General features: G+C 44.4%; 1 protein-coding gene and 1 long non-coding RNA gene across 9 annotated transcripts in view; one reads left to right on the top strand and one right to left on the bottom strand.

Annotated features, from left to right (window-relative positions):
- The window catches only part of KCNMB2 (potassium calcium-activated channel subfamily M regulatory beta subunit 2), a 138,697-nt gene extending 133,863 nt beyond the window's left edge, over nucleotides 1-4,834 (top strand). For all 8 annotated transcript variants that reach the window (XM_085588005.1, XM_085588003.1, XM_085588002.1 and 5 more), the window contains one exon: nucleotides 2,668-4,834. In XM_085588005.1, coding sequence (XP_085444131.1) covers nucleotides 2,668-2,952 — 285 coding nt within the window. In that variant the 3' untranslated portion in view covers nucleotides 2,953-4,834. The remainder of the gene's footprint in view (nucleotides 1-2,667) is intronic.
- A 108-nt stretch (nucleotides 4,835-4,942) lies between these two features.
- Nucleotides 4,943-13,861, bottom strand: LOC110478035 (uncharacterized). The gene is made up of 3 exons (XR_002466689.2): nucleotides 13,849-13,861; nucleotides 11,737-11,811; nucleotides 4,943-6,183 (listed from the first exon to the last, which is right to left on the bottom strand). It is a non-coding gene; the product is annotated as an uncharacterized LOC110478035 (long non-coding RNA).
- Nucleotides 13,862-19,077: the final 5,216 nt, after the last annotated feature.

Raw genomic sequence — 19,077 nt, 5'->3', positions numbered from 1 at the left:
TCTTCACCTGAGGTAGAGCACCAGACATTGCTTACTTGCAGATTTCCAAGTGTTTGACAATGCAGAAGTGCCAAAAACCAGCATTGATTTAATTGTCTACATTCACAGGTACAGCATAATACTTGTGGTATAAAATTCCTTATCAGGCATTGGAGAAAACTATTGAAAATTTATACTATGGAAAACAAAGAAAATATCAATACAATAACGATCCTGTTACTGAGTCTTCTTATTTGTTTGCCAAACACCTATGAAACACAGCCCTGGGATCTCACTGGGAAAGCTGAGATGTTGAAGGAGGCCAGGAGCACCCCACAACCAAAATTTAATGTCCTTGTGCTGGGGACCAAAGCTAAGATCATGATGTTTCCAGGAGCTCAGGAGAGCCAGATTGAGGCAGAGAGCACACAGGTAAGGGCACACATACCTTGGAGAACACCTGGGAGATCACAGCCTGGAGGGAGACACGGCTTCAGCACAAGGAGTCTGGATGAGAGGCAAAATAAATCAACTTCGTTTGCACAGCTGCACTTCAGTTTCATGCTCGCAGACCCTCCATCATGGGCAGCACAACAGGATGGGGGCTCTGTGCCAGCAGGTGCAGGGAACAGCTCAAGTTCTGCTTCAGGTCTCCCCTGAGAACACTTGGAGTACTTGGACTCACTGCACTCTTGGGATATTTCTGCAAACTTAGAGCCCAGGAATCTTTCATCCCTTTGGCTTCTACATACCTTCTGTTTTCTGTCAATGAGAAGTTGTATTTGCCAAAGTGGCCAAGTTCTCATTTAATCACCTCATTCAGGATACTTCATGGGAATTCCAGAAACAGAAATGAATAGCAAAAAAATGACAAGAAAAAACCCCCAAATTCCCCGAAAAAACCACAACACCAACCCATTTGAACTGGAAATACTGCTGTTATGACAGTGAAAGCAGATAATTTTCTAAGGGAAAATGAGGAACGCTTCCCTGAGAAATTTCCCCTACTTAGTAGATTATGATCCATTAAGGACTCATAGGCACTGGAAGAGGGCTCGTGACTTTGGACATCTAAGAAAAATTTGGTCAGAGTACAAGAGAATATCCTATAGGGAGCAGACACACACCAGCAGCAAGATGGATGAGATATTAATGCTCTGATATTTTTCATCTCTAATTTCTAGAGCTCTATGAAATATTCATAATGGCAGTGTGGCCACGCTCCACCATTAATGCTCCAGTCTGCTAACGCCAGACAATCTCTGCCATGCTTCAGATCATATTCTGTGTTAATAACTTGCCAATGAATCAATCAAATCCTATTATGAGGTTAATCCTTTGATCATAATTAGGACTAGAGATTTGTTGCAGTGTGTTTAAAAAAAGAACTCACAGCACATCATGAAAAAGAATGGAGGGACATTTATAAAGTATGTACATTAAAACAGTAATAATCAAAACCCATGGGTCACATTATTTTAATCAAAACATCTTTCTTTAGCAAAACTCACTTTTTCATTATTAAATTATAAACTCATAAATTATAAATTATCTGGGGCTACTTTAGGTTCTCACCAGGACAAGCAGCCTGCATGTCCAACAAGAAGTCAAGAAGCAGATTTCCACTCCTCCAGAAGCAGTAATTCAAAATCCTGTGCAGGTGTAGAAAACTTTCAGATTTGGTGGGGTCTAAGTGCATAGAAGAGAGAAGGAAGTGAGAGGCCCTGGGCTGCTCCCATCAATCATCTTCCAGACCAGCAGGAGCAACAGCAAGTAGAGGGGCTTCTGCTCTAGGTCAAAAATTGTCCAGACTTGGCCTCAACCCTTGTGTCTGCCTACCACCTCACCAGCCTGCACAGCTCTTGGCAGGGAGTGGTCAGCAGAGCCCAGGGCCACTGTCCTGCCTTTCCCATGGAATATCTTCAGTGCACGGACTCCATAAAGCAGTTGTTAAAATAACTTGCCTTTAGTATTCTCTGGAAATCTAGGTTGCAGATGTGCTAGATAGAGCCACCCCCAAATTTTATTTCCCTTCGGACTAAAACTGAAATTCTAGGATCATCTTCAGAGAGGAGGAACTGTTTGACTTTTGCTGGGGTCAAAAGCAAAAGAATCACAAAAAGCCACCCTGGCAACCAGGTTGATCTTCAGCTAGAGGCTGTCAGTAGGAAAACTTAGACTACTTATTTGTCTCTAGCTGAGGCATTACCCCCATGAGAATATTTGTGTAAAGGTCTCTCCTCTCCCTCTCCCCTCTGAGTGTACTCCTGTGCTCACTGTGACCACTTTGATCCAAGCCAAGTGAGAGCTAAACTTCCAGATTTGTATTTACAGAAGGTCAATTACCCATCTAACTGCAAACATATGTGTGCCACTTAAGATGAAGAGGTACTTCATCAGTTCTATTTTTGCATGTGTAAATTAGCAATAATAATATATTCACCTATCTCACAAGGCACTGTGCAGATTAAAGCATTAATGTTTGAACAGCACTTGGAGGTTCTCCAATGGGAAATTCCGTAGATGTGCAAAATATTGAGTTTTGCTGTGATAAATTCATTATTAGCGTAATAGTATTCCACTCTTGTTATGAAAAGCATAATCATCTGGAGATTTCCCCACTTGCCACCTGCAAACAGACATTGTAACAGGTTTGGAGACATTTTTCTCCCTCTGATTTCTCCCCAGTGTTCATACATCCCCAAGTGCGGGAAGAACTACGAGGAATCCATGTCGCTGGTGAACGTGGTGATGGAAAACTTCAGGAAGTACCAACGCTTCTCCTGCTTCTACGACCCCGAGGGCGTGCAGAAGAACGTGATCCTCACCAAACTGTACAGCTCCAACGTGCTGTTCCACTCCCTGTTCTGGCCCACCTGCATGATGATCGGTGGGGTCGCCATCGTCGCCATGGTAAAGCTGACTCAATACCTTTCCCTGCTCTGCGAGAGAATCCAAAGGATCAGCAGATAGGAAAGGAGACTTCTCTGAAGTTTAATTACAGTGAAAATACTGTTTTGCTCATTCTTCACCAAAGAACCTTAAGTTTGTAATGTGCAAGTCTGGTATGAGTTCCTTACTATATTCTTCTAAGTAGAGCAATAATGCAAAGGCTGTTCTATATGCAAACATGATGTTATTATTATGCAGACAACTGAAAAAGTTACTGTTTTGTGTTGACTGTCTCTATGATCTTGTTTTATGCTGGGATTAGTACTTTCTTTTCTACAGCTAAAATAGGGCTCAGTGTGACCATTGGCCAAGCTTTAGTCAATTGGTGTTTTCGGTGTAAAAGATTCTGGGGAAATTCACTGCTGGACAAAGGGCAGACGACCACTTGTGCATCGTTGAGGTCTCACACCTGGCTCAGTCCACTGGATGGATTTGTGGCTTTGGCTTTTTAATACTGACTGCAGGGGTGGGGGGAAGCACTGATAAGTATTTTTTTAATGGTAAGATGGACAAAAAGGATGTATTTTGAGGTCAGGCTGGGATAGGCATACAGTATTTTCAGCCTCGGTAGGACTTGGTGACTTTGTGTTTGCTCCCTCAGTTCAGAAGTCAATTGTACCCTATGGTGTTTGTAAGGTCTTTTGGAAAACACTTTGGAGTTTTATTTTGTGTAGTGCTATAATTTTTTTCTGTCTTATCAACATAATTTTTGTCACTTACAGAAGCTGTAGCCAAAAAAGCAAAAACACCTTGTTCCATTTTGTATTCTAGTCTGAGCCCTATTGATGGAGGTGGGACCAGAACTCCTTATGTAAAGGTTTATTATTCATTTGTCTTGTATTTGCTACCATATCACTGTAAAGAAAAAAAATAACACTATCAGCTATTTTTTCATTTTTTACTTCCAACTATTTTAGATTTTTTTACTTGATATATATACAGATATATATATATATATATAAAGAAAAAGCTATATTATATCTAGTTGTGTATTGAAACTTGTTTGGGGGGTTTTTTTCCTTTGTTTTTACCCGCTGGAAAATGAAGAGTACAATTCATGTATTTGTAACCTTCATCCTTGGATAATATCATAACGGAGAAGCAGCACTGCAGGATCTTATCCAATATTCATGATGTTGTTTCAGTCAAAGGTCTCTGTTGCTGTGACATGGGAAATGACAAAAATCTCATCCAATTCCATGGCTCTATTAACTGAATTGTTAGATAATCATCATAACACATTTGGAAATCTCTCCTGACCTTAACTCACTATGCAGTGCTGGCTGGCTGCAATGATTTATTGGAAAAACTGAGAATCTGGCTAAATTGTTGTCCTGCCTGTCAAATATTTACCACAGTATACTTGCCAGTTTAATTTCATACATACTGTAGTCACAATTTCTGCATAATTTATTTTTATTCCCCTATATAAAACATTCCTTTCTATGTTTTAAAGACACCTCTCTCAGTTCCTCACGCACCCAGCCTGAAGGACAAACACAAGGCACATCCTGGGAGAAATCCTGTGAACTCATTATACAATAGCTCAAAGAAACCATATACAGGTCTACTCAAACCAAGAAAATAACATTTTTCCCTTCAAAAAGACTGCAAATCAAGTATTCTGCCTAGTTCACCTATATATATATATATATATAAGTACCTTTCCTCATCATAGCATTAAAAATTTCAAGATGTTACAAAACAAGTCATGCAAGTGTAATGTGAGTTGTAAAAAAAAAAAAAAAAAAAAAAGAGTTCTCAGCAGTGAAAATAAACCTGCAATCTTGTAATCAGTAGTATAATTTTCCTTAGGTAATTAAATTCCTGGAGGGTGGGGGGATAATGAAGGTTCCAAAAATATGTAATAAAAATATTCAATTAAATCTTCCAGATTTCAGTATCTGCTGCCTTCAGATCTGGCTTGTTTCATCAAACTGCTTTCTGTAGCTTCCATTACCAAGAAAAGAGGAGTGCTGGTGCACTGGTGCACCAGGGAATTTCTAAATGTTCATTTGCAAAACCTCCTTTTTGATCAATATGTTGGAACTGCAGAATCCGGCGCTGGGAGATCCGGGAACCTCAGCATCAGTGGGGCTGGGCTGAGCTGCCAACCACAATTCCCAAGCCAGGAATGCAGCACTGAGCTTTCCCCACCACCACCAGCCCTTCGTGCTGCCCATCTGCACAATGCTGTACCTGCCCTGTGACATTTTTGGTGCCTGTGTTTGTGTTTTCCCTCGGTGGCAGGGAAGCTGATTGTTCAAACGCTCCTTTCAACATGCCACGCCATAAAACATTTCACCAGAGCTCCTGTGGGTGAAACATCTTGCTGCTCTTGTAGGCTGTAATCATTTTGTTGACATTAAGGGAGAGATCTGTGGGATAGCAAAACAACTTGAGTAATTGGATGGAGTGAAGTAAAACAATAATTTTGAAGGGAATTATCCATCTGATCCCTGGCACTGTTAGCCCCCTACTGAAGTGTTAGCGCTGCAAATGGGATTTTTGACAACTCCTGCTGCCCCAAAGAGAGGTGGTGTTTCAGCCAGGATAGTTAGTCTGTCCTATTTCTTTCTCCACTCTATTTTAATATCATGTTTTCCCTTGCAAAAGGCATTGATGTTCCTCTAGGCAGCTCAAATGAATGAAAAAGCATGTCATGCAGTTCAGCAGCCAGACAAACCAACCCTTGCTTCTAAGACTGGTTCTGACTCTTCCCAGCACAAACATTTCCACTCTCGATGTCCCATTTGGCATTTGGGACAGCAGGGACAAACCTGTCCTGGAAAACCATGGAAGGGAGAGGTGCAATATGAAAAAGGTTGTGCAGTATTTCCAGGCATCAGAAGCCTATGACAAGCACCCTTGTGTGATTTAAAATGATTTAAAGCCTTCATAAGAATTTCAGATACCAAATTCCCATGGCCTTTTAGTAGTTGTCATTTTCTTAATTAGATTGTATATGTCAAGCCTTATTCCTGTTCTGGAAGATCTAAATCTGAAGCTGAAGTGTGAACATCCTTGCTGTAATACTTTGAAATTTGGCACCTTGCAGCAGATTTATAAATGTCACCAGCTAGGACAACAGAGAGTTTATTTTGATTTAGTTTTCTTCATTGAGGAGATGTCAATTTATCTCACAGAATGTACCCAGTGGAAGAATTCCTATCTCCAGGGTGAGCCTGGGTGAATGCAGCAAGGAGAGAAGTTGAGGAAACACGAGGAGACACGAAGGCAATGACTTCCCACCTGAAGGACAAATAGGGAATAAAGTCCCACCTTGTGACTTTTTTCATTTTTTACTTTTGTACAGAGGATAGGAGTGAACTTGGGTAATTAATTTTTTTAATTCTCTTTGAAAAATAGGGTTGGGGTAAGGATTAGGGGTTGGGCTAGGATTATGGTTTGGGTTAGGGTTAATGTCAGTTCAATTGAAGAAGCTGCTGAGAAAGAGCTGGCTGGTGTTAATCTGTTCCATGAGGATTCCTGCTCTCTGTGACTGGCAAACCTTTGACCTTACAGCAGTACAAACTCTGTCATGAGTGGTGTTGTCCATTTAATACCACCTTTATCATTTTTCAGCTACTTTCCCTTCTCATGCAGTCATACAGGTATTAAATTAGCTCCAGGCATTCAGGGGTGTTATCCAATATCTCTGCAACAACACAATTCTTCCATAGGCTCTGAGCATCTTTTCTCCATTAGCCACTGTACTGTTCATCATCCATCAAAGATTTGGGAAAATCCCTCACTTTTCTGCTCCACTGGGCACTCTTCACTTCCCAGCATTCAGAGTAAAACCACACAGTTTTGGGAGTTCCCAAACATCTCACAACTGAATACAAGCATTGCCAAATTGTTTTTGTTGAACAGGATAGAGTGAAAAGCAGGAGTAAACTTAAATTATTTCATTCCAGTGATCTTAAAACAAAATGTTTCCATTATTCAGTTTGGACTGTAGAAGCATTTTAAAATCTAGGGATAAAGAGAAACTTTTTGTATAGGAAATCTTGAAAAATTATAGTTAGAAACATAAAAGCTCCTCTGATGTGAAAGAAAAAAGAAAAAAAAATATCATAAATTAATCTGTTCATTCAATATTTTGAAGTGTTTTTTTTTTTTTTTTTTTTTTTTGTGAGGTTGACCAGCAAGGTTCTTTAATTTTTCTCTCCCACCAGTGAAGTGCAGGATCCATCACAAGGATTAAGCAGCAGAAGCAGCTCCAGCCAGGGTCCAGCCAGGTTCCTGTGGGTGATGGTCATCTCTGGAACCACCAGGATGGGCAAAGAAGAGCACAGCACCCACCTCAAAGAGTGTAACAGCTACTGAATGGAGGTGTTTGTGTGGACATACTCTGTGTTTGAAGTTAAATACCAGTGAACCAGGAGGCTTGATGCTACCTTTGGCCACCTGTTGGTCCCCCAACACTTTTTGTCCCTGACCTGCAGCTGTTAAATGTAAAACAAACTTAATTTGACAGAAAGGATCTTAGATTATATCTTCATCCTTCAGATATGATCTAAGAAAAAAAAAAAATCAGCAGTACTGCACCAAGATTTTTTAAATAAATCAAATTTCTCCGAACATGGAAAAAAGTGTGTTAAAATTAGCAGAGCCCTCCATACAGCCTGTCTACTTTTTCTAGTTCTCCATTTTCATAGAAGGAGCTGGTAGGTTAGAATTTATTTTTAACAGAACTACATTTATTTAGGTAAGAATTTAGTGTATTCCATTGCTTAGTGACTTTATTGTAATAGAGATGCTCATTCTAAAGTGCTTTTCAAGCTCTGTTGAAACATGGCCATTTCCAGGCAGAAGCTCAGCAAATGACTCATAAAACATGGGCAGAGATGGAAGACCAGCTCTCACTGAACACATAGAAAAGGTTTGTTTAATTTGGATGTTCAAGAAAAGCAGGTGAGAATTAGGAGCATCTCCAGAGGCAATCAGGCAGGTCAGATTTAGGGAACCCTATAAATTTGTGTTCATACCCTTCAGTATAGCACAAAGGGATCAGACAGTTCAATAGGTTGTAAAAAAAAATTTACAGGTTTTTTTTTTTTGTCCAGGAATGTGCTCAATTTTCAGGAAAAAAAAAAAAGTTAGAAAACTGCTGAAACACTGTGACATTCAGTACACACAAAAACTGGCTTCCTTTATGAAGATACCATTTTGACTGCAAAATCAAGCTGGAGTCATCTACCACTATCTCACCTCTTTTTATTGACCCAACTTGACTTTTTTTTCCAGGTTTTTCAGTCTGCAGAATATTTTGAAGATTTTTCTTCCCATTCACAGCTCAAAAAAATATTGTGGAATTGAAAACGTGCTTCCCACCCAGCTCAGGCTAAAATCTCTATGCTTCCTAGGACAGGTATTCTAAGATATCATATGGAAGGTGTCCTTTCCTGTGACAGGGGGTGGAATTAGATGATCTGTAACGTCCCTCCAAGCCAAACTATTCTATAATTCCCTGATGTGATAATGTGAATGAAGAAGGTGGGAGGTTTCATCTGCTCTTCCTAAAGTCTCCACCTCGGCAATTCTTTTGCATAACTGCAGGTGCTGTTCTGTATTCAGTTACCAAGCACTTTTTAACACCCAGCCACCTGCACAGTTAACTCTGGATCACAAGAAAAGGCTCTGCTGCTGCTGGGCAGCTCAATCCCCAAAATCCAGGGGCAAAAAGGAGGAGCACCTTGAAACCCTTCCACAGGGAAGGCACTTGTGATTTCAATTGCAGTGCATTTAAGATCTCCGTTATACTCATCAGAAATTAAATAGGAAGCACAGTCTGATGACTGAGCAGCAACACCTGAATCACTGCCCTCAGAAGGAAGAGTTCAGAGCCATTAGTACAGCAAGGCAGCTGAACACTGCAGCGAGAGGCTGCAAACACTGCAGGGGCTGCACAGCCTGACACAGAGGGGGTCTGGGTGCTGTCACTTGCCACTTGATCAGTGCCACCTCCTCATGTGCTCAAAGAGAGTGGGAAGGCAAATTTGTACCAGCAGCAGCACATTTTCCACCACTGGCAGCCCCCTTTCCTCCCCAGCACCTGCTGGCTCCCAGCCCCACTCAGGGTTTTTTTTTTTCTCAGTATGAGACAAGATCTCCCACCCGAGAGCAAAGCAGAGGCCAAGAAATCTGTCCCAGAGCAGGTTTTTCCACAGCATCTGACGTGCCACTAATCCAAGGTTTGTATTAAACAGCCGCCAGGAAGGAGAGGGAAAGGCAAACAGCAAACATGAGTAAATGAGATGTTCTGCTTTTGTCAGGAGAAATGAGGATTGTCTGCTCACACACAGGGGTTTCCCAGGGCAGGAGATGTTCAGGGGCCTCATTCTCTGTTGGCAGACACATCATCCAGGTTTTCATTTCATGGGCACAACACATGGCCCTTCACAAATCTCTGCTTCCCAAGGAGTAGCTGCTTACTAACCCCATTGAACCAGATGATAAAAGTTTTGAGTATTCAGTATCAAAACAGAATTATTCAAACAGTGAGTGATGTGCTGTATGAGGAGAACCTGCTGCAGCACAGGGTTGAGTATCCCAGCACCTGGTAGGCAAATGCCCTGAGTGCAGGTCTTGCCACAGGAACGGAGTCAAGTGAGAAGCTGTGATGGACTTGGCTGTGAGTGGAGAAATTGGTTAACTTTGTTTTAAAACCTGACTTTCTGCTAGTACTCCACCACACTCCATTTTTCACTCTTTTAACTCAAAGCATCCAGTGAAAGACATAGAATCAGAGCTGGCAGAGCTATCCAGGAGGCTTTCCCCTGTTAAAGAACACCAAAATTAGAAGTGGCATTGGAGGGAATCCAGATCCTCTGCTGTCAAAACCAGGAGGCTTTACCTGATAACTTCAACCAGAAAGTTAATCCTGAGACAAAAGCAAGGAGAGAGAGACTGCAACCCAAATCAGAGAAGGGCACAGGGGAGACCAGGCAGCTTCCAGTGTCCTTGCCCCACCTGCACATCGTGCCTTGTCCTCAGCACCCAGGGCTCTGAGGATGTGGTCTGTGCACAGGAATTTGGGAAGCACTCACTGCTCCTGTTTCTTCAGTGTCATGACACGAGCTCTGTGCCACTCTGCAGTGACCTTAAGAAGAGAAATCATCTGCAGATTTCCACTGCTGGCCCTGGCAGTCCTTCATCCTGAGCCAGTAACACTCTGGCTGCAAATAGCAAATTAATGATCTAGGAAATCAGTTGTTCCCTCGTACCCTTTCAGAGTCCTCTCCCACCCCTCCTGGCCTCTCTCCAGGTGAGATTTGGCCATGCAGATCAACACATGCAGGAAAGCAGAAGCAAAGATGAAATTCCATCTACTTCCCATCATCAGAGCCATGTAAACTGGGTCAGCACTGACCCACATTCAGATGCTTGGGCAAGGAGACTTTGGTGGCAGCAGTTCTTTGAGTTTGGTGCTGGTCACCACCACCAGCAGCTTTTTATGGACCCATCACCACAAATGACTCAAGGTCCCAAAGGGGACAGTGAGGAAGGAGCATCCAAGGCCCTCTCATGCAGTTGCTGGTCAATGACATTTCTGCTGAGCTGACTGACACCCCCAGCTCCCAAACCCTGCTGGCCCAAGCCTGAGGTAACCCTCAAACCTTTCACACCTCACACCAAGAGCAGGACAGGAGATGGCAGTCAGCTCTGGGCATGCCACCATGCCCATGGAACAGAGTCCAAATGCCACTCATTTGTTCTCCATCTCTGGTGCAGATATTTTGGTGATGATCTTTACCCTTCAACGTGCCTCTCCAAAGTTCACAAGGCATCCTGCCCACTGCAGAGGCTCTGTGTGCAGACCCAGGGGTGGGCTTGTCCTCTTCTCTGCTTTGTGACTGGGAGATGAGCAGCTTTGTCCTTCCCTCGAGCCGCTTGGCTGCTCAATACTAGCCTGACAATTACTCCCAGCCTTGGATAAAAATCTCCTGCCCTGATGCTGTTAAATTATGTAGAACAAGATTATAATTACATCCTAAAAAAAACCCTCCCAAACTCTATACTTAAAGGAACATTATTCAGGTTGCAAAAGCAGGCACTCCAAAGTTACAAAATGCCAGAAATAGAGCTGCCTGAAAAGCTTCCATGCTGCACCACTTGTACATAAGCATGGTGATACAGCTCTAACTCTACAGGGCTGTTCCATTTTCCAGAGCACCCCTGCCCTGCCCTGCGAATGTCCTTCAGGCAGGTCACAGCAGTGGCACCATAGGGGCACAGCAGGAGTGGAGCAGGGAGATGTGCCTGATGTCCTCCAGAGCAGAGCACTGCTGAGGGGCCTGTGAGGGTGGAGAGGATTAGTTTAAGGGAGGCTGATGGAGAGCCCTCTTTTCCCCAAAATACTGTGGATCCCTTTCCTCCTCAACTCTGCCAAGATTTGGGGAAACCACCCGGCTGGAGCAGAGCAAACACTGGGCTCTGCCCTGAGCAGGGCTCAGCTCAAGCAGATCATCTTCCTGCTGAAAACAACTTGAAGGAAACATTTTGACAGCTCCAAACTGATCATCTTCAGACATTTTTGGCCCATGGGAAGCAGGGCCAGTTTACTATTGGTTTTTGAACTCCTTTGTGTCAAACTGCAAAAAATCTGTTGACACAGAGACTCTGTAGCCAGCAAACCCCACATTCCTCCAGTTCATGCTGGCCACCCCATAAGCCAGGCTAAAGGTCAGGGTGTCTGTGCACTCAATGAAGTTGAACCTGGACAAAGCCAGCCATCAGCTCCACAGGTAGACCAAATCCTGTTCCTCTCACAATGGATTCTTCCCAGACAATACTTACAATAAGCCATGAGGGTCCACCTGGATGTACCATCAGTTTCCAGCCAGCAGCAGCCCTGGTGACCATCACCATGTTCTATGAAAATGTGGAGAAACACAGTAAGGCAGAGAAACAATCAGGAAGACCTTCTCTGTTCACCTGGGACAGACACCAACACTCTCCAACTCAGTTTGAGTTTTAAATAACCACGAGCGCAAGACCCACATTAGACCCAGGCTCATGGGACCAGCTGACAGCACAACCCAGCCAAGCTCCTGGGAACCACCAAATCCCACCTCAAATCCTTATTTTCCCTCTGCTACTTCAGCTCACTTGATGTTTTCCCCTGTAGGTTTTACTCCCTTGTCTTCCTTGCCCTGTATTTCCTCAAGTGTTATTAAGCATTCCAGCAACTCCCAGATCAGATTTGCAGGGAAGTACCAGCTCCTGCAGAGCAATTCCGCCTTGCTTTAGCAGAGGAAAAACCCCTCCTGCTCCAGCCAGACCTGACACTCTCAGCATAGGAGCGCTGAAATATTGAAGTACATGAATATCAATCAACCTGAAGCAAAAAATGAATTCCCTGCAGGAGCAGTACACTTCCTTCCTCAGAGAGCTGCTGATTAGCAAGGTTAATTGTGTAGCTGCCAGCAGCAGCCAGCGTGGGCTCACCTGTGCCCTGCAAGGGACAAGAGCTGATGGCAGCATCCTCGCTGTCCTTGGCTGTCAGCACCACCAGCTCTGCCAGGCTGGACTGGGAATTTGACTCAGGCAAGCCAGAAGCAGCTGTGGCTTCATGTACAACCACTGAAAGTTTTCTCCAGTAACATATCTTTCTACAGGTGTCAGATATTTCTCTCAGAAGCAGAGCAACCGATTTTTCAGCAAAATATTTTTTCTATTGGATAAGAATATTTCTTATCCCAAAATCCAGAGGTGGATTGTGATAGTATCAAAAGTGCTTTATCTTAAAAGATACAAAGAAGGCATTTGATCTCTTCAGATGAGGATTTTCTCTTTGAAATTCAAAGTAACATATTTCTTACTTCCCTTTACTCTCTATTGTAAACAAATCAAATGTCATTTTGGTGTCGAAATCAGGTATCACCCAACTGTGGCATTTGCACTAAACTGAATCATCACAAACCAAACTGTGGTGTTGAGAAACACATTCCAGGCTCCAGCTACAGCACCGAGAGCAGGTATTTCATGCTCTGAACACCCCAGAACACACAAATCTCCTGTTGGGCACAAGGGAAAATTTGGAATGCTGCAACCTCTGGGAAAGTGGGAATTGCAGTGCAAAAGCACAGTGGAGAGAGAGAGAAAGAGCAGGGAAATGGTTGCTGTATTTGGCTTGGGAGACCTGGAGACCTGAAGAACTTGGCTTTGTCAAGGGCTATTGTTTTTGGTGTGGAGCAGAACCTGCAGCAGTAACAGCTCAGCAGGGAGAGCACTCAGATTCTGGGTAATGGCTTGGGCTTGGAAGCTGGAGCTGAATTGGGTTATTTTGGCTTCCTTGTTGCCCCTTGAGCAAGCCAGGGATAGAGCTGGGTGCTTCAAGGATGTGATGGGCAGAGCAGCACATCCCAGGGCGTGCCAGAGAGCTGAGCTGGCTGCGTGAGAGGGGAAACTGAGGCTTGCTGCTCACAGGCATGGGAAATTTATCTTACAGAGGCACAGGTTCAAACCCAGCTGCTGAGCTTGCACCCTTGCAGTCGCAATTTGCCCATGTCTGTCTGGAGATGAAACTTCTGTGAGTATTTCAAATCATGCCCAGCTCATGCTGCAGTGTGGACTTAGGCAGTGGGACACCCATGGTCTGTTCTGACTCACTCAGAAATAGCAGATGCATGAAAAACTCAGCTCTCTGAAGAGCCCAGAAGGGCAGGGCTATGTCACAGCACTGCTAGAGGCTGCACTGAAGCCACCTTGGCCACTGAGGCCTGAAAGCCCCTCCAAAGCACAGAGCCAAGTGCAGAACAGCCGAGCCCTTTGGGCTGTGCCAGGCTGGCACCCCGCATTAGCAGCATCCCCCTCAGCCTCTGCAATCCAGCTGTGCTTCCATCTGCCACCCTGCTGCCACTGAGACAGCTGTGAGGCACCTCTGGAGGAGGATTCCACTCAGCTCACCTGTCTAGCACGGCACAGAGAGCTGTGCAAGGGCTTGTCTTCCAGATCCCAGCAGCAGCCAGTGCAGGGCAGCATCCAACACAGCTCCAGGAGGAAAAGAAACATTTCCAAACATTATCCTCCAAAGGCAAAATAATAAATAGTAGGAAAAGGGATGTTTGGAAATATCAATTCTTAAAGTATAAATAACATTTTTATAACCGTAGCTTTTTTTTTTTTTTTTTCTGAAAGATGGATGCAAAATTGCAAGTTGGGTAACTTTACCTAAACAGCTGGAATGTTGTACTGGATCAGTACTGCCATTCAAGATGAAAATCAGCAGCAAGCTCTCTTTTAAAGAAATAAGTAATCCCAAGGCAGAGATAAAATTGAATAATGAATGTCCCATGTGACACTGATAAAGAGCAGGCTGGGACACAACTGAGCTTCTCTTAGTCCAAGTCAATCCCATTGCTTTTCTTCCCTATTTGACACTGACATTTTCTGCAGGGGAGGTGTTGGAGCAGCATCCATAAAGCAGGATTTCTACATGAGCTGGGCTGTGGTTCCTGACATTGCTGCAGCATGTCCCAGGCCCTGAGAGCTGCAGATCAGCTCTGACATTGCTCATTGCTCAGAGCCCTTCACAGCAGAAACACCAGGAATTCAATATACACACCTCAGTCAACTTATCAAAAGCATTCAAGATGTTTAGGCCATTAAGCAGCAATAGAGAGTAAAAATAAATAAATAAATAAATAAAAAAGCTTGCATTGCAGAGCATTACTATTAACTGCTGTGCAGTTCCAAGTCCCCAAACAAAACACTGCACAGCAAAGCCAAGGGAGGTGTGAAAAGTGGGGAGGGGAAGGTCATGGAGAAAGGAAGAGCAGAGTCCCTCAGAGCCAATGCACATCTGTGACCCCTCCTGCAGCCTCTCTGCTCATTTTCTTACTTTGGGGTGAATTCAGTGGGGAATTCAGAGCCCAAAGAGCAGACAGAGACCCCAGCACTTCCAGAGGCAGAAGCAGGGCAGGTATCCCAAGGCTGGCTCTACCACCTTGCTCCTGACCTGACATAGCCAAGAGCCTTTCTTGAGAACTTCCAAGTTCATCCCAAAAAACAAAGCAGAAGTGGCCTGGGAAAGATGATTCAGGTTGTGTCTAAAAGACTCAGATTGCAGCAGTGGTAAATACTGGATGTACTCACAGCTTGTACTTCAGCACAGCCTGACCTCTCCTCCCTGTGCCCCAAAATGCCCCAAAGCCTCTCTGCCTTCACAGCTCTGCTGGGTAAGGCTTGAACTGGGCAGCAGAGGCTGGGAGTGCTGAAAACCAGCACACAAACCCTGTCTGGCCACCAAAGTGAAGAAAAGCCTCTTGCAGCATCTGTGCAGGCAAGAGATTTTGCAGTATGTCCCACACTGGCATTAACATAGGCTCAAGCAGCTGAGAAGAAGAAAACATTGGTTTTCCTGAGTAAAAAGGCAGAAAGATGTTCTCTGTTTCTAAAAAAAAAAAAAAAAAAAAAAAAAGTTAAAACCTTTTAGTTCTCATCCCGTTTTTGTAAAATAAAATCATTAAAGTCTCTGGTTGGTAGATCAAAAGCAAGCCATCCTTTAATACAGAAAATTAAAACTCCCTTAAAATATGTTTCTTTCCTGTAAAATTTCAGTTACACAGAAAAAAAACTCCCATGATTCAGGAGAACGAGGGGTTCTAAAAAATTTATTATCAATTCTTCCAAGGATGCTTCAAAACTTTGCCACAGCCAAGGTAGCTGCACTGTATTCATAACATCACATGGCAAAAAAGGTGAACTATTATGAAAGCCTTTGAGCAAATAGTCTAGAGCTTCAACTCAAAGCCTGGCCTTGGCACCAACATCCTGCACAAGTCACTGCCCTTCTCCCCCATTTTCACCCCACAGCAAGAGCCCTGTGGTCCCTGCTCACCCCCAAATTGCTGTGCAACCCCCCAGTCCCAGAGAGCTGAAGGGTTAACCTGAACATGTGGGTGTTTATTTTGAGTAGAGCATAAAGCCCTGACAGGCCATAATTGCAGTGTTGATAAGCAGGAAAAGAATATTTGGTGTTTCAAACATCACATGACTCATTGGTGCTGGAACAGATGTGTGAGCAATTTGGGGATGCTGCAGCATGTCACCTCGAGCAGCACAGCCAGGGGAAAGAGGCTCCATGGACCTGTGCCCCTTCCTCTCGTGGTCCACCCCACCCCTGACACTCCTCTTAGAGCATTGTCAGGCTGAATGAATAGAAAAGTGAAGAAATAAACACCCATTTCCATTCTTTGATTGTTTTCTTGCATTGGTCTTCTCCACAGAGCATTACAGACACTCCAAAAAAATTCTGATAATTTTCAATCATTGGGCAAGAGAGCACCCAGAGAATCCTCAGAGGATGCCCTGGGCTGTGGAGAGCAAGGTGTGAGGCAGGTTGGAGTAAAAGACACCCTCATTTTCACATTCAGCACACCCAATTTTTCTTTTTTGAGCTGAAGATAAAAGCCAGGGATGTTAGTGGTCCCTAAATGCTATAAGAGCTTCAGAAACACCACAAAACCCCGAGGGTCAGACCCTGGTGGCACTGCCAGCCTTGCTGCACCCTTCACAGTGGGCTGGTTCAAGTCAGAGTGAAACCTCATTGTTTCTTTTGTCCTTCAACACTTCTCCCTTGGGACATCTTTCCACACCCATCCAGTTGGGTTGTTAAGTGAGTTTAGGTATTTATTTAGGAAGGGGTGAATATTTCATTGCTTTGAGTCTTCTTGTTCTCTTTTCTTTATCTCTCTTTGTGTCTCCAGTTTCCACCCTCCAGCTCTCCTTGGGAGAGGTCTCCCCACCCAGCTTTCAGAAGGGATATGAATTTCACAGGCTGCTCTATCATGCATCGCTTTAGAATCACTTTTTCCTTCTGTAGTCCAAAGGCAATTGTGAACTATATTTAAAGCAAAACTTGGTGCAATAAGAGCTTTTAATTATTACATACAATGTGTGCACCAGGGTATGGAGTTTGGTTCTTTTTAAGTCTCTTTAAGGAAAAATTAACATGTCTGTAACTGCTCATGAGAAAAAATCCTGACATTCACTGGTGGGAGCTATTTGCTATATGAAAGGCAAAGAACGTGCAAAAAAGAGAGTGTAAGGGATGAGGATCTGCCCCAGTCCAAGCTGGGATGGGGCCAGTGAATCCCCACAAAATCTCACATCACATTCACCACAGCAGATTTGCTGATGCCAGAGCCTCCCAGCACTGACCAGAGAGCCCAGTTCTCAGACAGAATTCAGAGAGTTTATAATTCTCCTCCATTTGCAAATGTGAATCTGTTCACCCCATCCCAACCCAGGGGCAGATGGAGTGAATGAGGCCAGCACTGGGACACTGCCCCCAGTGTCACAGACACTTTCTCTAGGACAATCCATCAGCATTTCCATGCACCTGCAGCTCCCCATTCTTCACAAAAACCTTTGGTGTCACGCAGGGACAGAGCTCCTCCCTCTTCCCAGAGCTGCCACACAGCTCCCCCAGGACCACAACCTCTCCACAGGAGCTGGATACAGCCAAAAACACCAAACAAAGTGGCACAGGCTGTGACCCATCACTTCACAGGCAGATTTGGCATCTGAAGAACCTCTGGAGTGCCTGACCACCAGGCTGGTTGGGACATCCTTATCGAGAGCCTTCAGCAGGGCTGATGGAGTCAAACCAAGAGCCTAGAGCTACAAAAATTCATTGAGAAATTCATCTGTCCTGGTGTGTTGTCAGAAGGTCCTTTTCCTCCAGCAGCCCTTTCTCTCCAGCAGCCACAGCAGCACAAAGAGCACCACTGAAGCTCACTCAGGACTCCAAAGTCACTTCCCACTGCCAGGCACGTGGTGGGTACCTGAGGAGCACCCCTGGGAGCAGCAAACGAGGCACACGTGGCAGACCAGGCTGCAAACATCTAAAGAGAGGGTCATGATTTCACCTCTTGCATTTTGCAAAGCCTGGTGCTTTACTGTAATGATGTTTTGGCTACAAACTGCAGAAGAGGGAAATGATTATGGGTTTTGCTATCTCTTAGAATTCAGCACAAGAGCCACTGAGCAGCTGTGGCTGAAATGATGAAGTATTTATATTGCTGTTTTTCCATCACAGGTGTTTCCTAGTATAAAAAAAGATTCCCTTGCACTGCAGGAAGGTGTAAGTGCACACTGATCAGAGCTGCTGGCACTTGGTCTCACAGCCAAGAGGAAAAACAACTTGCAGCTCATTTTCTATCTGTATATTTATAAGCTCACCAGAGTCATGTATGATATCATTGTTGTACCTATGCCTGATGCAACAGTAAGAGGGGTTCCCCAAATAATTTTACATCATTATATTTTCACCAGTGACATACTGTGAGGTAAATCTGAGTGTCTCAACATAGATTCAGGGAGGAAGAAGGAGTTTTTACTGTTTCCTTTTGTGGGGGGCAGGGGGAATAGATTGTGTGCTGTACTTGCCACATTTTTTTGCATGGAAAACCAGTAAATTTTTGTAGAGACCATTCTGGAGTAAATCCACTGTGACTGAAGGTGAGATAATTTAGCACTTAATTTAAAATCCACTATTATTGATTTCTGAAGGCTTTTCTTCCCCCAGGGCTGCAAATCACTGTCAGGGCCTGGCAGCACAGCCCTGCCTGTGGTCAGCTTGTGTTCCAGAGCTTAGCCAGAACCCACCAGCCCTGGGGAGAGCCCCTGCACCCAGCACGGCTGCTGTGGGCTGGGAACTGTCCTGCACCTTCCAGCCAGGCTGTCAGACATTTCTGCAGGTAAGGGGACACGGACAAAGCAGCTGCTTGTTTGGTTCTGCTCATCCTGGTCCATGGCTGTCATGGAGTGGATCCCCTTCGCTCAAAGGACTGCTGTCACCCACTGGGGCTCAGGATGTCCTTTCAGCCTCTTTTTCCTGCTTCCTCACTCACAAAACAATGTGTGTGCCCTCAAAAGCTTGAGCAGCAACACCTCAGGTGCTGGGCTGGGTGACATTGATGTCCCCAGCAGTGTCTGCTGGTGTGACTGTGGCCTGAGCTGTGCCTGTGAGCTGCTGCAGCCTTGGAGGAGCTTGGGGTGCCCTGATCTTCCCGCAGAGTCACAGCACAGGGGCCTCAGTGGGCTTTGGCCTCACCAGGGGCAGAGCTGCCCAAAGCCAGGGATGGACATCCCTCAGAGCTGGGAAAGAGCTGCCCAAAGCCAGGGGGAACA

Source organism: Lonchura striata, chromosome 9 (genome assembly GCF_050655825.1).
Source record: "Lonchura striata isolate lonStrDom1 chromosome 9, ASM5065582v1, whole genome shotgun sequence".
Taxonomy (NCBI): domain Eukaryota; kingdom Metazoa; phylum Chordata; class Aves; order Passeriformes; family Estrildidae; genus Lonchura; species Lonchura striata.
The sequence above is the reverse complement of the archived record's forward strand: the minus strand, read 5'-3'. Positions and strand labels throughout refer to the sequence as shown.